At 43.7% G+C, this 16,264-nt stretch overlaps 1 protein-coding gene across 1 annotated transcript in view; it reads right to left on the bottom strand.

Moving 5' to 3' along the window:
* The window catches only part of Fyco1 (FYVE and coiled-coil domain autophagy adaptor 1), an 85,145-nt gene that overhangs the window by 56,140 nt on the left and 12,741 nt on the right, over positions 1–16,264 (bottom strand). Inside the window, exons 2-6 of the mRNA XM_004662144.2 lie at positions 12,167–12,317; positions 7,778–7,884; positions 5,583–5,708; positions 2,503–2,609; positions 682–825 (exon numbers count right to left, since the gene is read on the bottom strand). Of these exons, the coding sequence (XP_004662201.2) occupies positions 682–825; positions 2,503–2,609; positions 5,583–5,708; positions 7,778–7,884; positions 12,167–12,221 (539 nt within the window). The 5' untranslated portion in view covers positions 12,222–12,317. The remainder of the gene's footprint in view (positions 1–681; positions 826–2,502; positions 2,610–5,582; positions 5,709–7,777; positions 7,885–12,166; positions 12,318–16,264) is intronic.

Below are 16,264 nucleotides of genomic sequence, written 5' to 3'. Positions count from 1 at the left end.
ATGCTGCCTACACAGGAAGGACAAATCCAGTAAAAAACTCCTTAGCCAGAAGAACAGTTTCACTGGTGATATAGCAAATTAAACTGCTTGCCTCTAGATATAATGTACTGACAAGACACAGAGCTGAGGTACTTCTGTAAAATACGATGAATGTGAACCTGACAAAGAAACTAGATAGACTCAAAGGAACAATTTATAAAACAATGGGTCAAAACTGCTCAATATCATGAAAGATAAAGATGGAGAAACTTTCATATTAAAGAGGATTAGAGATGAACTGCAGTATGTGGCCTTGGGATGGACCTTGGTTATAAAAAGATATGGTGGCACACACCTTCAATCCCAGCACTCAGGAGGCAGAGGTAGGAGGATCACTGTATGTTCAGGCCATCCCAGGACTACATGGTGTATTCCAGGTTAGCCTGGGCTAGAACAAGCCCCTACCTCAAAAAAAAAAAAAAAAAGAGAGAGAGAGAAAAAGAAAAGAAACAAACTGTGGGTCTTGCATAGGCAAAAACACTGACTCATAGCCAATTAGGTTGGCTTAACAGACTCAATAAGAGACAAATTAGCACAAGAATTGCATGGCTGGATGTAGTGCACTATCTATCTTGGTGGTGGTCTTCCAAACCTGGAACATCCTTTCCTTGGCTTTTAAAACCAAATGATTCCTCAAAGTACCTGGCAAATGTTGGCCAGGCAGCATCCAGGTCGTAGCCCCTTGATGCCAGGTCAAACTGAACCTCTGTCAGCTCGTACAGTTGGCCCACAATGTCGGAGCTCAGCTTTGGCTTCAGAAAGGGGCTTCTTGCATAGTACCAGTCACTGTAGAAAACATACACAGTATAAATTACAGGCTAGTGAAAGTAAATCTACTCAGATTTCCCATGTCTCATCAAATCCAACAATTTGTTACTAAATTAATCAAAAACAAGTAAACCAATTTCACTTTCATTATAGGACCATGAACTTTCTCATGAAGAAATTATTGCAATGATCTAGATACATTTTATTTATTACTTATAACTCCCCAAAAAACTTAATTTTAATGGCTTTCTAACAAAAAGCAATTGTAGGGGACAGGGCACCTTCTTTTTGGCAAATAACCTCATCTTCTATTCCTTTCCCCGAACTCAACAAGACATACTGGGCTTACTGCTATCTTCTGCTCAGATACCAAATTAAAAGTCAAGGAACAAACTGTCTATCCAGAGATGTCATCTGTACTTTGTTATGGTCATTGTTCATCCTATACAAAGCAGCAAGAATTTAAAGACAATGCTGATGACTTTCAAGAATTACTCAGCCGATGTCTGTCTGTGGACTACAATGAAGTCAAGATGTTTATGACAGCCTTCATCAAACATCTAGAACAAAATAACTTAGAAGTCAAATGTGTAAATATTCCTAGCTCACAAGGCCAGTCATATCACAAGAGCTATTTCTTTATGCAAAGTAATCTAGAAGATGAAAAAATAAAGTTTCCTTTTTTTTTTTATAAACTTTTTTAAGATCTATATTTTTATTTATTTATTTGAGACACAGAGAGAGAGACAGAGAATGGGCACACCAGGGCCTCCAACTACTGCAAATGACCTCCAGACACATGTGCCACCATGTGCATGTGCATCTGGCTTATGCAGGACCTGGAGAATTGAACCTGGGTCCTTGGGCTTAGCAAGCATGTGCCTCAACCGCTAAGCCATCTCTGTAGCCCCCCTCTTTTACTTTTTAATTCAAAAGTGCTCTCTTTAATGAACTATAATGTCATAGGAAGAGGAAAGACAGAACTACATGGAGATACTGGCTAACTCATAGAAGCGCAGCTGACGGGCCTCAGGGCTGCAGCCCTAATCTGACATTAACCTCACTTTAATGTCATAGGAAGAGGAAAAACAGAACTACATGGAGATACTGGCTAACTCATAGAAGCGCAGCTGACGGGCCTCAGAGCTGCAGCCCTAATCTGACATTCACCTCACTCTCACACATCCCCTGCCTCTCCTCCCCCACCATTCCCTCTGCTGAGGCTGCAGCACTAGCTCTACAGCAGCTCCCTATCCTGGTTGCCATTCAGTCTCCAAGGAATTCTGAAACCCTAGTAGTACTGACACTATCACAGGTGATGCCCCAAGCCTGACGGAGAAAAGCCATGCAGGAAAGTCTTATGAGATGCAAAGGCTTCAACCTTTCTGTCTATGAGCACTACCTCCAAGGAGCTAACCCACCAAGGGGAATCACCTGCACCAGGAATTGGAGATCTTGCTCCGAGCTCCAGTGTCACAGTTTAACACATGGGAGACCTGGAGAGAGCAGACACCTATTCCTGGGTCCCTTTCCCCATCTGTGGCCCACATGGTCAAAGACTGGGAGGAGGGGCAGAGGAGAATGATTAATGTAGAAGGATCCATAGTGCCTGTCTTGTTGTGACACTGGTGGGCACTCTGGAGCAACTGACATTGTTTTTATTTCTTGGTAAGCACAGCACAGTCCTGCATTTACCTGGTCACTTTGGTGTTCATGAAGCATTGCTGTAAGGTGTCTGCCAACCTCTGGTGCACCAAAGAGTAGCGAATGAAAGCTCTACCTTTCCCCAGAGAAGTTCGGAGCTGGAAAAAGCAGATGATATAGAGATGAACAGGAATTAGCCTCATGGAGGATTTGTGAAGGCCAGAGTTGCTAAAGTTTGATGGGACATTGTGCCTTGTATCTGGCCTTCACATTCTAGACCTGAAATAGGTGGGCCTCTCTCAGACTCCCATTTGAGGACACTCTGTAGCAAACATATGAAAGGAAGTTATATTAGCATTCTGTTATAGCCACTCTTCTGCTGCTCTATATCAGAATATGAGTCAGAAAGGAAGCTCCTTGATACAATCTAGAGTAAGTGACACTTGGAGGTAACAGGCAGGCTTCTTACATAGAAGCAAGCACAAGAGGGAAGGATGATTTCAGCATGCTGGGTGTGGGCTTATTTTGGAAATACTGGAGATCATGCTCAGGGAGAGAGGTCTGAGGCTTGATTGGAATGTGTAAAGGGGAAGAGAGGAGAGAAGGGCAGAGTTGCATGAGGAATTCTTTAACAAGTTTTGCTGCATCTGTAAAGGCCTTCTTTATCCCCATATAAACCATCAAAACCCACACGTCTGCCAATGTTTTCCTAGTTGGACTGATTTCAGGTTAGCCAACTCACTATTTAGTCAGACCATGCCAGGGAAGAAAGGAGAGGTCTCCAGGCAGTCCTGTCTCCCAGGGATGAATGGCAATGAGGGGCCTAACAACAAAATCACTCAAAGCCTATCAGCTCCACCAAGGCTGAGGGAACAATGTAGAAGAGGAAGCAGAAAGAATGCAAGAACCAGAAGATGGGGAGGTATGCTTTGGACTGCAGACATACTGTGTGCTGGGATCATTGCATTTGTGAACTCATAGTGACTGTCAATACCTCCACAAGACCTGTACAGTAATGGGCCCATCCCATTTCATCATGGATGATGAGGAAGGGGGAAAAAAAGGCATCAAAAGAAACTAGGGACTAGTTGAAAAAAGGGATTCAGTGGAAAGGGGATGAGGGAAGAGGTCAGAAAGTAATGGAGGGAATTATGATCAAAACATATTAAGTGCATGTATGAAAATTGCCAAGAAAGTTATTTTTATTTACTTATTTGAGAGAGGGAAAGAGGCAGAGAGAGAGAGAGAGAGAGAGAGAGAGGGAGAGGGAGAGGGAAAGAGAGAGAGAGAGTGAACGAGCGCAAGCAAGAGTGAGAGCGAGAGAGAGAATGGGCACTCCAGGGCCTCCAGCCACTGCAAATGAACTCCAGATGCATGCGCCACCTTGTGCATCTGGCTTATGTGGGTACTGGGGAATTGAACCAAGGTCCTCTGGCTTTGCAGGCAAATGCCTTAACTGCTAAGCCATCTCTCCAGCCCCAAGAAAAAGGTTTTTAGGGGTCTGGATAGATGGCTTAATGGTTAAGGCGCTTGCTTGTGAAGCCTAAGGACCCAGGTTCGATTCCCCAGTACCCACATAAGCCAGATGCACAAGATAGTGCACGCATCTGGAGTTTGTTTGCAGTGGCTAGAGACCCTGGCATGTCCATTCTCTATCTCTCTCTTAATAAGTAAATAATATTTTTTAAAGTCTGTTTTAAAAAACCTTGAAAGCCAGGCATAGTAGTGCATGCCTTTAATCCCATCAAAAAAAAAAAAAAAAAAAAGTGTCTAAGGAGGCTCTGGTGATAGTGTGTGCTGGGCTCTCTACCAAGAGGCTACAACACAAGGTCCTGTCAGCTGGGGATGAATGGTAGCCAAGACAGAAGGATCATGAGTGGGAGGGAGGAGAATGACAATGAGAACCTGTTCAGATTCCTGCTGCATTACACACTGCTCTACGTCATGGGCTTGAATGCCCCACAAAGTAAGATGACACAAGACCTTCCCATACCACACTTCACATTAAAGACATGTATAGAAGAAACTATTCAGATCTTTCTTCATTTTCTCAGTGTCAGAGGGTACAGTTGGTAGAAAATGTCCATCCCTTGATGTCAGTGTGAATGGCACTGCCATCATTTATTAAGAAAAAACAGGGAAGGTGTGGTAGTCCACACCTTTAATCCCAGCACTTGGGAGACAGAAGTAGGAAGATCATGGTGAGTTTGAGGCCACCCTGAGACTACATACTGATGTATGCTGACTTCAAAGTGACTTCATACTTCTCAGAAGAGGCTTAGAAGATGAAATTCATAAACCCTTTCAACCTCCTGCCCGAAACCTCAAGGTTCACATGTTCCCTAGTATGCAATGTGCCTCACTCCTGGGTAGACTAAACTGATGAGAGAGGGAGACAATCACTGGAGCTGGGGCTAGGAGAGAGAGAGAGAGAGAACAGTGAAAGTGCATGTTCCTCTGGAGTTTTGTAAAAATGCAAAGCTAGGGCACTCTGCCTTCCCTTGGGGGCTTAACCAGACATGACAAATGGCTTAGCATGCCAAAATGTGAAGAACTGTCCTTAAGATCCCACCTTACTCTTCTCATTTCACATCCAAGTTTCCTGCACAAACTGTTGGAAAAGTAGCTGAGAAACTCTAAGAAAGTGATTTTTTTTATTACATATGGACATATTTTGTATGTAAACATTACATGTTGGTACCATCCTTTCCTTCCTACCTGCCCCTTTTCTGAAGAGGCCTTCCTCATTGGGAATGCAGGTCAACCCCGTGGGGATTGTGGGTCATGCATTATGGGGGCAGCAGTCAGTTGTGATTTTTTTAAAGGGAGAGTTGTCTTATGCCACACACTTCCAAAGGATGCCATGAGCAAAGAATTATAGTGTAGATGGCCAGCTGGTAGGACTCAGGATTGAGAATTCTTCTGCCTGGCCAACTCAGATAGATGGCCAGCTAGAAGGGGACACTCAGGATCTAGCACTCCTTGCCTAGCCAATTCAGGTGGCTTTCCTGAACCTGAGCCATAACAACCATAGCACCTTGTATACCTAGGCTTCTGGGCACTCAGACACCGCTACACCTGCTACCTGCAGCACAGAGGTATGTGAGTTCTCCCTGCATGACTCAGCTTACCTCTGAGATGGACCTGACAAATCGGATCCCGTCGTTGGCTCCCTTCACCTTGGCCAGGCAAGCACAGAAGTAATCCCAATAGTCCTTTTTGTTGCCCAGGAGGCTGGCCCTCTCCTTTAGATCAAACTGAGTAATGAGAGGGACAGAGAGGAGGTCTGAGTACACTGTTAGTCACACACGACACTAACACTAGCTTCCTAGGGACTGGCACTGGGGAAGGACCTTTCTTGGCATTATTTACTGGCAAATCAGTGTATTCATCACAAAATGCAGAATTGGGGGGGGGTGATATTAGCTCACTCCTTCCTTCCTGCCTTCCTTCCCTTTTTTTTCTTTCTTTAAAGGGGAGGAACAGATAGAGAATGGGCACACTAGGGCCTCTAGCCACTAGAAGGAATGAACTCCAGACAAATATGTCACCTGGTGCACCTGGCTTTCCATGGGTACTGTGGAACTGAACCAAGCTCCTTAGGCTTTGCTGGAAGGTACCTTAACCACTAAGCCATCTCTCTAGACCAATGTTTTTAATTCTAAATGTTTAGATACATGAACTGAGGCTAGAGACTAGCTCAAGGTCATACAGCTAGTGAGAATTACAAGTAATAGTTATCCCAAAAGACATCCCTTAGTGTTTGCCTAACATGTCCAAAGCCCTGAGTTTTATCCCAAGAATAGCAAAAGAAGGGAAGGGAAGGAGAGATGGAGAGAGGGAAAAAATAAGAAAATGTATCCCTGAAAAAGGGACTTCTATGCATAGAGTTCAGCAGAAAACTGCTGATGTTGGCATCAACACACAAGGAAATTCAAGAGTGTTTAAATCAACATGCAGAGTATTAACTATGTTCCAATGTAAAGAAATAGGGCAGTGATATTTTATACATTATTTAATACTATCTCAATACAATATTATAAAAAGTTCAGGGCTGGAAAGATGGCTTAGAGGTCAAGGTGATTGCCTGTGAAGCCTGAGGACCCAGGTTTAATTCCCCAGTACCCTCATAAGCCCGATGCACAAAGTGGCATTTGCAGTGGTTAGAAGCCCTGGCACAGACATTCTCTCTCTTTCTCACCTTGCAAATAAATACAAATACTTAAAATTCAAATCAAAATGGGTTTAACTGGGAGGCAGGTAGAGGTCATAAGCATTTTACATTGCCAAACAGACTGAAGGCATAAAACAGGCCTGTCCTCTCCCCCAGTAGTTTTTGTCCTATATTTTGGTGGGACTGAAGCTGTCATGGTAGTATCTTTCTATACCATTTATAGACTTTCCTCCTTATTATTAAAGCAAGATGTACATACATCTTTATGAAATCAAGATTTTAAAAAACCCACTAATGCCTAATGCCATAAAATAACCATAGGTCTACTTCCTTCCTGCCAGTTGCAGCTACATGTATTTCCCACATCTGAGTCTTCTGAGTCAGTGCTTCTTAAACTGAACAGACACAAAAGTTACACCAGAATGTTAAAAGAAAGTCTGCAGGATTCTGATTCAGTACTTCTAACCATCCCCCAATTTTATAGATCTTGCTGGTCTTGGACTACACTTGAGGTAAGACTCTGAAACAGGCCTTGGATGGGCTTCCAGAGCACACACTTGGGAACCACCTTTGTACCTGGCTGTGTAAACATAGTATGTGCCTGTTAATGGAGACTCCATAGTTTTCACCAATGTCTTGAAGGAGTGTGTAACTACCCCAAAGTTAAGATCCCTGTTGAACAGGCCTTGTAACTTTAGATGGCTTATGATTTTTGTTTTTCCTTTTTGTTTATTTTTATTTATTTATTTGAGAACAGACAGAGGCAGGGAGAGAGAGAGAATGGGCACGCCAGGGCTTCTAGCCACTACAAACAAACTCCAGATGCGTGCACCCCCTTGTGCATCTGGCTAACATGGGTCCTGGGGAATTGAGCCTCAAACTGGGGTCCTTAGGCTACAAAGGCAAGCGCTTAACCACTAAGCCATCTCTCTAGCCCATGTTTTTAAGGAATGTTCTACATTACCAAAACCACTCCCAGAGGTCCACACAGGAGGACTGAGCTCTTATGGGACCACTCTGACCTTCAGTCTTACTACCAGAACTTAATGCTCTGTTGAACTTTCTGAATCACATCCTGAATTCTGGTAAGTCACCCAAGTACAGAACAAGAGACAACAGTGCCAAAACCAACACAAGAGAGGTGTCACTTACTTGCAGGAGATACTCAAGTTTATAAGAAAACTTGTGCAAACTGGTGCAGTCATCTGTGATGGGTTCTCCTGCCTCCTTAAATTCATTGCTTAGTTCTGTCACTGCATCTTTAAGACAACAGACAAAGAACATGTGACCAAACAGTCGCTGATGTCAGAGAAAGAAGCAGGAATTAATAGCAGGAAGTATAAGGAATAGGTGGTTAGTAATGATGAAGCACCCTGTCAACACAGAATATGTGAAAATATATAGGGGATGTAACTTCAGGTAATGAGTTTGGGCCCTGAGCCCAAAGATAGTTTGCAACAGCTTGCTGGCTGGGTGTGGGGCTCTGGTCCACCTCTGGATTTCCACCACCAGGCCAGTTATGTATATGCAATAGCCGATCACAAAACATTTGGATGACTCAATTCCTCCATCCCCTAATATTAATTTTTAGGAAGTTTTATTCATCAATCTGGCCACATTTCTTGCTCTTCACTGTCCTAATACTGTTTTGTTTTGTGACAACAAAATATTTGAGAGTAGGTATTTATAAAGGAAAAGGATATGTTTCACTTTATTTTATTTTATTTTATTTTTTGGTTTTCTGAGGTAGGGTCTTGCTCTAGCTCAGGCTGACCTAAATAGAATTCACTATGTAGTCTCAGGGTGACCTTGAACTCACGGCAATCCTCCTACCTCTGCCTCCTAAGTGCTAGGATTAAAGGTGTGTGCCACTATGCCCAGCCTTTTTAAAAAATCTTTTTTTTTTTAATGTTTCACATTTTAACAGTCTTGAAATTGGCCTGTCTTAAAATCAACTGCACTTTATAGGTGTGAGAAAATAAAGCAATCCTTGCTCTGCAATGTTGTATTAAGTAAGAAATGAGGCAGTCTCATTTTTGGAGGTCCCATCTGGTTGGCCTATTATGGCCTCTGGCACTTCATAGTGGGAGAGATGCACATTCATAACCTACTCTCACGGAAAATATACCTAGAAGACCCAACCCACTCTATGAGACCAGCATAAATTCCTTCTAGAGTAGTCATAATTCAATCAACTCACTAGGCTCCACCTCTTAAAGATCCCATAACTTTTCGACATAGTTATAATGGAAGCCCAGCAACATTCATAAATCATAGCATTCATGGCAAGCTTACTGGTCAGTACAGGTTAAATGCAGGCTTCAAGAACACTAAGCATGAAAAACAGTAATGATAATGACAATATCTGCCTCTGTTAGACATGGGTACTCATGAGGGGTCAGGCCTTTATATACATTTTTTACTAGTAGAGTGCCTTCCCTAGTTCAACAAACCTGAAATGCTATTAATTTTAAGGCAGCTCAATTTCAGCAATGGGAAATCGTGGAAAAAAATTAAGTACAATGTGGATTCTCTGAAATATATTATTATTTCTAATTTACAGATAAGGGATGCAGAGGCCATAATCAGCCTGAATCTGGTAGCAACTGACAGGGATGTAAAGCAGAACCTTGGTTTTCACAAGGGCTTCCTGATTCCAGAGCCCACTTCTCAACTTGACTCTGTGAAGAAAGGGGAAATCCACCTTGACTCTTACTCCTGTCTGTGCAGTGGGGCAGAAGTCCTACAAACTCCTGTACTTGGCTTAGATAAATGGAAACATGTCAACTTCATATGGCTGAGATGTGCTGACAAGACTACTACTCCTCTGGCAATTCTAAAGTGCAAGGAGCCCTGGGCTTGCTCCTGAGCACTGTAGTTTGAAATAGCCCACCCATGCTAAAGCTCAGCCTGAGCTGGTACAAAAGACAGGGAGCACTGAGGCACTCCGACAAAGGTCAGAAAGTGGCTGACAGGCTTTTGTACTGAACCTGTGACTGTTGTCCAGCTGTGCCTTCCCAGAAGTATCAGTTATAGCTTGTATTGAGAATCAGGGGGGTTAGGGACCTAGACACACCACAGAGCCTTTCTCTTTCACTATCCTTCTTTATGGTTAAGTAAACAGTCAATTATGTCTATTGAAAAAAATCTTTTGCAAAATGGAGCTTTTGGATGGATATGACATTTCTGCTTTGCCTGTGATAATCCAACTACCTGACTTATAAACTCTTATTAGCTTCATAGGAATCTGACAGTTGATTGTCAACAGTCTTGAGACTTAGGTGTTGTCACTAAACTTGGTACACAAGGATGCAACTGCACATTGTAGGAATAAAGGGACTTGTCTTGTATATTCTAAGATTAAAACATAGAACCTAGCCAGGAGTGGTGGCTCATGCCTTTAGTCCCAGTACATGGAATGCTGAGGTAGGAGTATGGCCATGTGTTCAAGTATGTATGTATGTAAGTAAGTAGTATGGCCTTGGGCTACAGCAAAGTGAGTTCCAGATCAGCCTGGGGTACAGTAAGACCCTGCTTTAAAAAAATAAAAACAAAGGCTGGAGAGATGGCTTAGCAGTTAAGGTGCTTGCCTGCAAACACATGTTTAAATCTCCAGGTCCCACATAGCCAGATGCAAAGTGACGCAAGTGTGCAATGTCACACATTGTGCACAAGGGGGCACATGTATTTGGAGTTCATTCACAGTAGCTGAAAATCTCTGGTGCAACCATTCTCTCTCTGCCTCTTTCTCTCTCCCTCTCTCTCAAAAACAGTAGAGCCTGAAATATAATCTGGCCCAAAAGCAATGGCAGCTGCTATTACCAAGAGGAACTTTAGGGGGTTGAAGGTTGTACATAACACAATAATACCCCATTTTTAGGGTACTGAGATTTATATGTTTATTAGGACATCGTGAGAAAGTGGTGCCCTTTAAGGATCTCCTAAGTACCCTATGGACCATGCACAAGACACTGAAGTCACCCTAGAATGCCAGGAATGATCAGATTCAGACAATGGTCTAGGTCAGGACACTGACCTGTGGGTCTTCTCTCTCTTACCTCCCAATAAGAACCTCTGGGCCCCAAAGCTTTCCTTGACAACTAGCCACTGTGACAGAAAAGAGTGCTTACTTTGTGAAGAAACTTCTGAAGGCCAATGGCAAACACATTTGCAGAGACTGGCATTTATTTTCTCTGTTACTCTATGTTACTCTATGTTAAAGCAATTAATACTTTAACTGAAAATAGACTATGTGGTCAAAAGCAGACTACTGGTATGTAACCCTAAGCTCAGTTCCTGACTGGTGTTAAAGTTAGTTTCCCTCTCTGTGCCTGTTTCCTCAACTGCAAAATGGTAGTAATAATGGTGTCTACCTCACAGGACTAAATGTGAAGACTCCTCAAGTTACTATCCATAAGAGACATGTACAACAGTAATAACTGCATAGCTTTGGGTTCTGGTACAACATGAACCTCAGATTTTCAGATTAATGATGTTCAAAAGTCTGTGCAAATATTATAAAATCCAAGGAAAATTCCAAGTCAGTAACACATTTTGGATAAGAGACATTCAATATTCATGAGCTATTATAGGCCCCCAAAGCACTATGAACAGAAGATTAATACATCTGAGAAAGTGGGCCTCTGATGAGGAAGTGTGACTTGCTGTTGCTGTCCTAGGCCCATGGCCTTTGTTATGAGATCTTTGCTGGTGTACGTAGCATGGGCAGTCAGGATCAGGATCCTGAGCCTCTGTGCTGTCAGGGAGGGGTCACAGTGACCTCTGCAGACATGAAGAAGTTTCAGAATCAACCCACATGGTGGCAAATGTGTAGGGCAGGGTTGGGGGTCGGGTAGGTTCCAGAGGCTTATAAAACCAACCCTGGAGGCAGTACTGAATGAAAAACTTGCCAAAGGTTTGGTCCTAAAGATTTCATCCAAATGGGCAAAACTTGGGACTCTGTAGCCCACTGAGAATCCATCTGTCTCTTTAGTAAAGCTCTGTCTATACCATTTGCCTTGCCTTTCTCTAATAGGCATGGGTTGTAAGTCCCAGTGGCTCTCTAAGAAAGCCAGAAGGCAGTAGGCCCAGGACTATAGTGCATGAGACAAAGGGCCATCTGCTGGTCAGGAGAGACAGGACAACACAAGACTGCCAGGTACCAAGCTTTCTTGCTCAGAGGAAGACTGTCCCCTCTCCCACATCCCCAATCAAGAAGCCTCAGGGTGGTGATTCCACCAAAGGCAGCCAGGTAGCTGAAAGCACAATTACCACTGAAACTAGCCCCAGTCGCACAGCCCTATTTGATTTTGTTTTCAAAATGGCTGTGCAATACTCAAAAAGAAACACAAGGCAAGCCCTTCTAGCAGCACACAGCCTGGATAGTTGAAAGCGAAATATTTCAATACGATGTATCCCGAGGGCTCTGAGTACTCCTAGTGAGAAAGAAGAGGAAAGGGTTGAATTTTGACTGGCAACATACAAAGCACAAATCTCCAAGTCTCTCAAAACAAACCCAACCCATCAGCTACTTAACCAGACCTTGCAGATCACGTATAATTCTCTGAAGCTGGCTCTCAGCACTGGTGGAAGCCATGACGGGCACCCCTCTTGGATATGTGGTTCAGGCAAGGGTAGCAATTCAGTAGATATGTGGCTACCCGTCAGCACCCGTCAGACTCCATGGTGGCACCTGCATGGGAGAAGACAAGGCCACAGTATGAAAAGTATAGTAGATTTCTGCTCTGGGTATAAGAACCCATATGGTGTACCCCTCAGGGGAAAGCTTGAAATTTCCATGTGAGTCTTGTCTGAACACACTTGGGTTTGCTTCAGACATACTTATATTCAAATACCATGACCCAGTTTCAGGGTTAACAAGAAATAAGATCAAGTAGCATAGCTGAATTTTTCTGAGCTTCCCTTCCATCCTCTTTTTCCATCCTCAGAAAAGCCTCTCAGAAGCTCTCTCACCTCCCTCATCACAGAAGACAGCCTTTCTTAGTACAGATTGGGAACAGCTCTGTCCAGAGCCATCTCTTCTGAACTCCTTTCTGAGGGGCAGTCAGGAACCACTGAGCAGATGGTGCTGGAGAATAGGAGATAGGGAACACATACCCTTTAGGGCTTCTGATGGGAACAGCCTAGCAAGCCTAGCAGGAAAGTGGATCCCTTGTCAGGGGGGCTGCAGTCCTGCCACTCAAGAGATAAATTTTTATTTTAAGCTAAGTTACAGTCCTCTACTGCTGGAGAGTCCCAAGTTAGTCCTAGTTGGCCAGCTGTTAATGTGACTTAAAGACACAGTAGTAGCTGAAGGCCAACATAGATGACAAGATGTGTGCCCTTGGGAAAGAGATCTGGTCATGCATTTTGACAATGAGACCTTTTTTTTTTTTTTAAATTCTTTATTCATTTATTTGAGAGAAAGAGAGAATAGACACACCAGAACCTCCAGGCGCTACAAATGAACTCTGGATGCGTGCACCACCTTGTGCATCTGGCTTATGTGGGTCCTGAGGAATCGAACCTAGGTCCTTTGGCTTTGCAGGCTAGCGCCTTAACTGCCAAGCCATCCCTCCAGCCCGACAATGAGACCTTTTGAAAGTTCCAATTTGCTCCTTAGATGTCCAGTACAAAAATAAGGTATATGAAGAAAAAGCTGGAGATGGTGAAGTCACGGCCATTACTATGGATCTGCTATCCCTAGGGCTCTGGTTCCTGTTTTACACTGACCACTTTTACTTCTCACAATAACCTTGATGGAGTAGACAACATTTCCCCTGTTTACAAAGGAAAACCTGATGCTCATTAGTCAAGTGACCTGTCCAAGGCCAAGGGCCAATGAGGTTTGAACACTGGTCCATGTGATTTCAAACCTGGTGGTTTTCCTAGTAAGTTCTGATGAGTCCCTAAGACTGTGCCATCAGCACTCCAACAAATGCCCGAACACTTCTACTGACTCCTGGAATCACCTTGGCCTCTAAGCATCTCCCAATAATGTGTCACGTCAAGTATTTCCAATGCCAGCTCTCAACCATCCTCCTATGGTCACTGCTCCCTTCTGGCTCTAGGACTCAGAGCAGGGAGATTTTGGGAGTGAAATGGTCTTCCCATTAACTACTCCAAATATTTATATAAATGGTCCAATGTCAGTCAGTGTGAGGAGACAGCCTGTCATATGACAGACACCCAAGGCTTATTTTTAACTCACAAGTCAGCACAACTGTGCACAGTGGAAATAGAGAGTTTCTCTGGCCTAGGAGGAAGGAGACAGCCAAGCACATAGCTGGGCCATAGTCTCAGGAATGTATGATGCAAAACCCAAGACAGCTAAGGTTCAGGAGATGCAGAAAGCCCCCCAAAGGTCACCAACAAATGCTGGCACCACCTTTCACAAACATCAGACTGAGGCCAGCAATGGTTTACAAGAAGCCTGTCTGCCCAGCCCAGGGTGTATCCCAGGTTGCCAGCCAAACACAGTGACTAGGCAAGGATTAGCCAGAGACCTAGCCTAAGTCAGCTTCTGCTGGGAAGTCCTCTGATACCCAGGCAGACAATGAGGCCCTCTTGGCAAGGCAGGGAGACTGCAGACATTGCCATTCACACACGGCTATCACCTATAACCTTTTGTCAGGTACTTTGTGCTAACAGAGGACACAGAAGCCCACAGGCACAGTACAGCCCTGGTGAAGTTCGGCTGTCTACCACAGAGATTGACATAAAAATATCCTAATGTTTGGACAGAGTGGAAGAGGCCAATGCAGGGGTATAGGTACGACTTCCCAAGTACTCAGCAATAAAAAGGAATGAACCATGAAAATACAGAATCAATTGCAAAACCTCTGCTGCATTGTCCTGAGTAAAAGAAGCCACCAAAAAGGTTACACACTTTTGTTACCATTTATGTAACCAAAACATTTGCAGAGGCAAATCAGTGGCTAGAGTTTAACAGCAATGAGGATAGACAAACACATAAATGCAAGTGCGTACGCACACACTCAACAATTCTGTTCTGTGTCTTGGTTGTGATGGTGATTATATGATTATATACTTGACCAACACACACTTGTCAAAATTCACATAAATAAGTAGTCATGGTGGCATACGTGTAACTCTAGCACTTGGGAAGCTGAGGCAGTAGGAACTGCTTCAAGCTTGAGGCCAGTATGTTTGACAAAGCAATTTCCAGGCCAGCCAGAGCTACATAACAAAACTGTATCTCAAAATAAAAAACAATAAACAAAAAACAATAATAAATTATATAAACTCACATAATTATAAATTATATCTGCCAAAAACAGAGCATTGTGATATGTTTTAAAAATAAAATGGAGGGGCTAGAGAGATGGCTTAGCAGTTAAGCACTTGCCTATGAAGCCTAAGGACCCTGGTTCGAGGCTCCATTCCCCAGGACCCATGTTAGCCAGATGCACAAGGAGGCGCCTGTGTCTGGAGTTCGTTTGCAGCAGCTGGAGGCCCTGGCATGCCCATTCTCTCTTTCTCTGTCACTCTCAAATAAATAAATTAAAATAAACAAAAAAATGTTTTTAACTACAATGGAGCTGGGTGTGGTGGTGCATGCCTTTAATACCAACACTCGGAAGGCAGAGGTAGGAGGATCGCTGTGAGTTCGAGGCCACCCTGAGATTACATACTGAAGTCCAGATCAGTTTGGGCTACAGCAAGATCCTACTTCAAAAAACCAAAAAAGGAAAAATAAAATGCAATGGGTAGCTGAAGTGGTGGTGCATACCTTTAATCCCAGCACTCTTGGGAGGCAAAGGAACACTGTGAGGTCAAGGCCACCATGAGAATACATAGTGAATTCCAAGTCAGCCTGGGCTAGACAGAGCAAGACGCTACCTCAAAAAACCAAAAAATACATTAATTTTAACAAATCAATAGAAGCTGACAAAGGGACAGTTTAATTGTTTAGGGAGTGTAGAGGGTGACACTCTGTGATGGCCACCAAGTTGCCAGGATGTCCCGGAAGAGAGGCACGGAGGAAAGGGGCTAAGTGGAGATTCAGCCAGAGTGAAGGCTGCAGCTTTCCCTGCATTCCTCATTTAGCTGTTCCAACCCGCAGCTTTCTTGTGGAGGAAGATGACTACACCCTACAGGCAGTGTGCACATACAACACTGAGGCAGAGATGAACATACGTGTGCCTGTGTGTGTGTGGAGGGGTGAAGCTTGGGATGAAAATAAGAGCAGTAATATACTGTGGCTAACTTCTAGGCTGGGGCTGGAAAGTCCATACACTGTACAACCTTCTAGATTTCCTGAATGGACACTAGCCAGTTTGAAGTCTGGCTTCACAAGAGCAAAGTTTACCAATCAAACCAGTACCCTGGTAAAAGTAACCTAGACACACATGAACACAGACTCCTTTAAGACTTTATGGTAATTTGGAATTGCTGTGTGTGTGGACCGTAACAGCAGGTGTTTTTTGTGGAGCATGACTTTCACAGTGTGCTCGGCTGATATCAGGTTCCCAAGCGGCTGGTATCAGGTTCCCAAGCCACAAGGTGTGCTGTTCCCAGCCACTGATTACACAAACTGATTTTTCAGAGTCTGTGTTAAGACCAAGGAAATGAGCACCAAGAAACTGGCTGTCAGGCTCGTGTACTGCACTTCCCCAC

The sequence above is a fragment of the Jaculus jaculus genome, chromosome 17 (genome assembly GCF_020740685.1).
Source record: "Jaculus jaculus isolate mJacJac1 chromosome 17, mJacJac1.mat.Y.cur, whole genome shotgun sequence".
Lineage (NCBI taxonomy): Eukaryota > Metazoa > Chordata > Mammalia > Rodentia > Dipodidae > Jaculus > Jaculus jaculus.
Note: the sequence above shows the minus strand (reverse complement) of the source record. Positions and strands in the feature narration are given on the sequence as shown.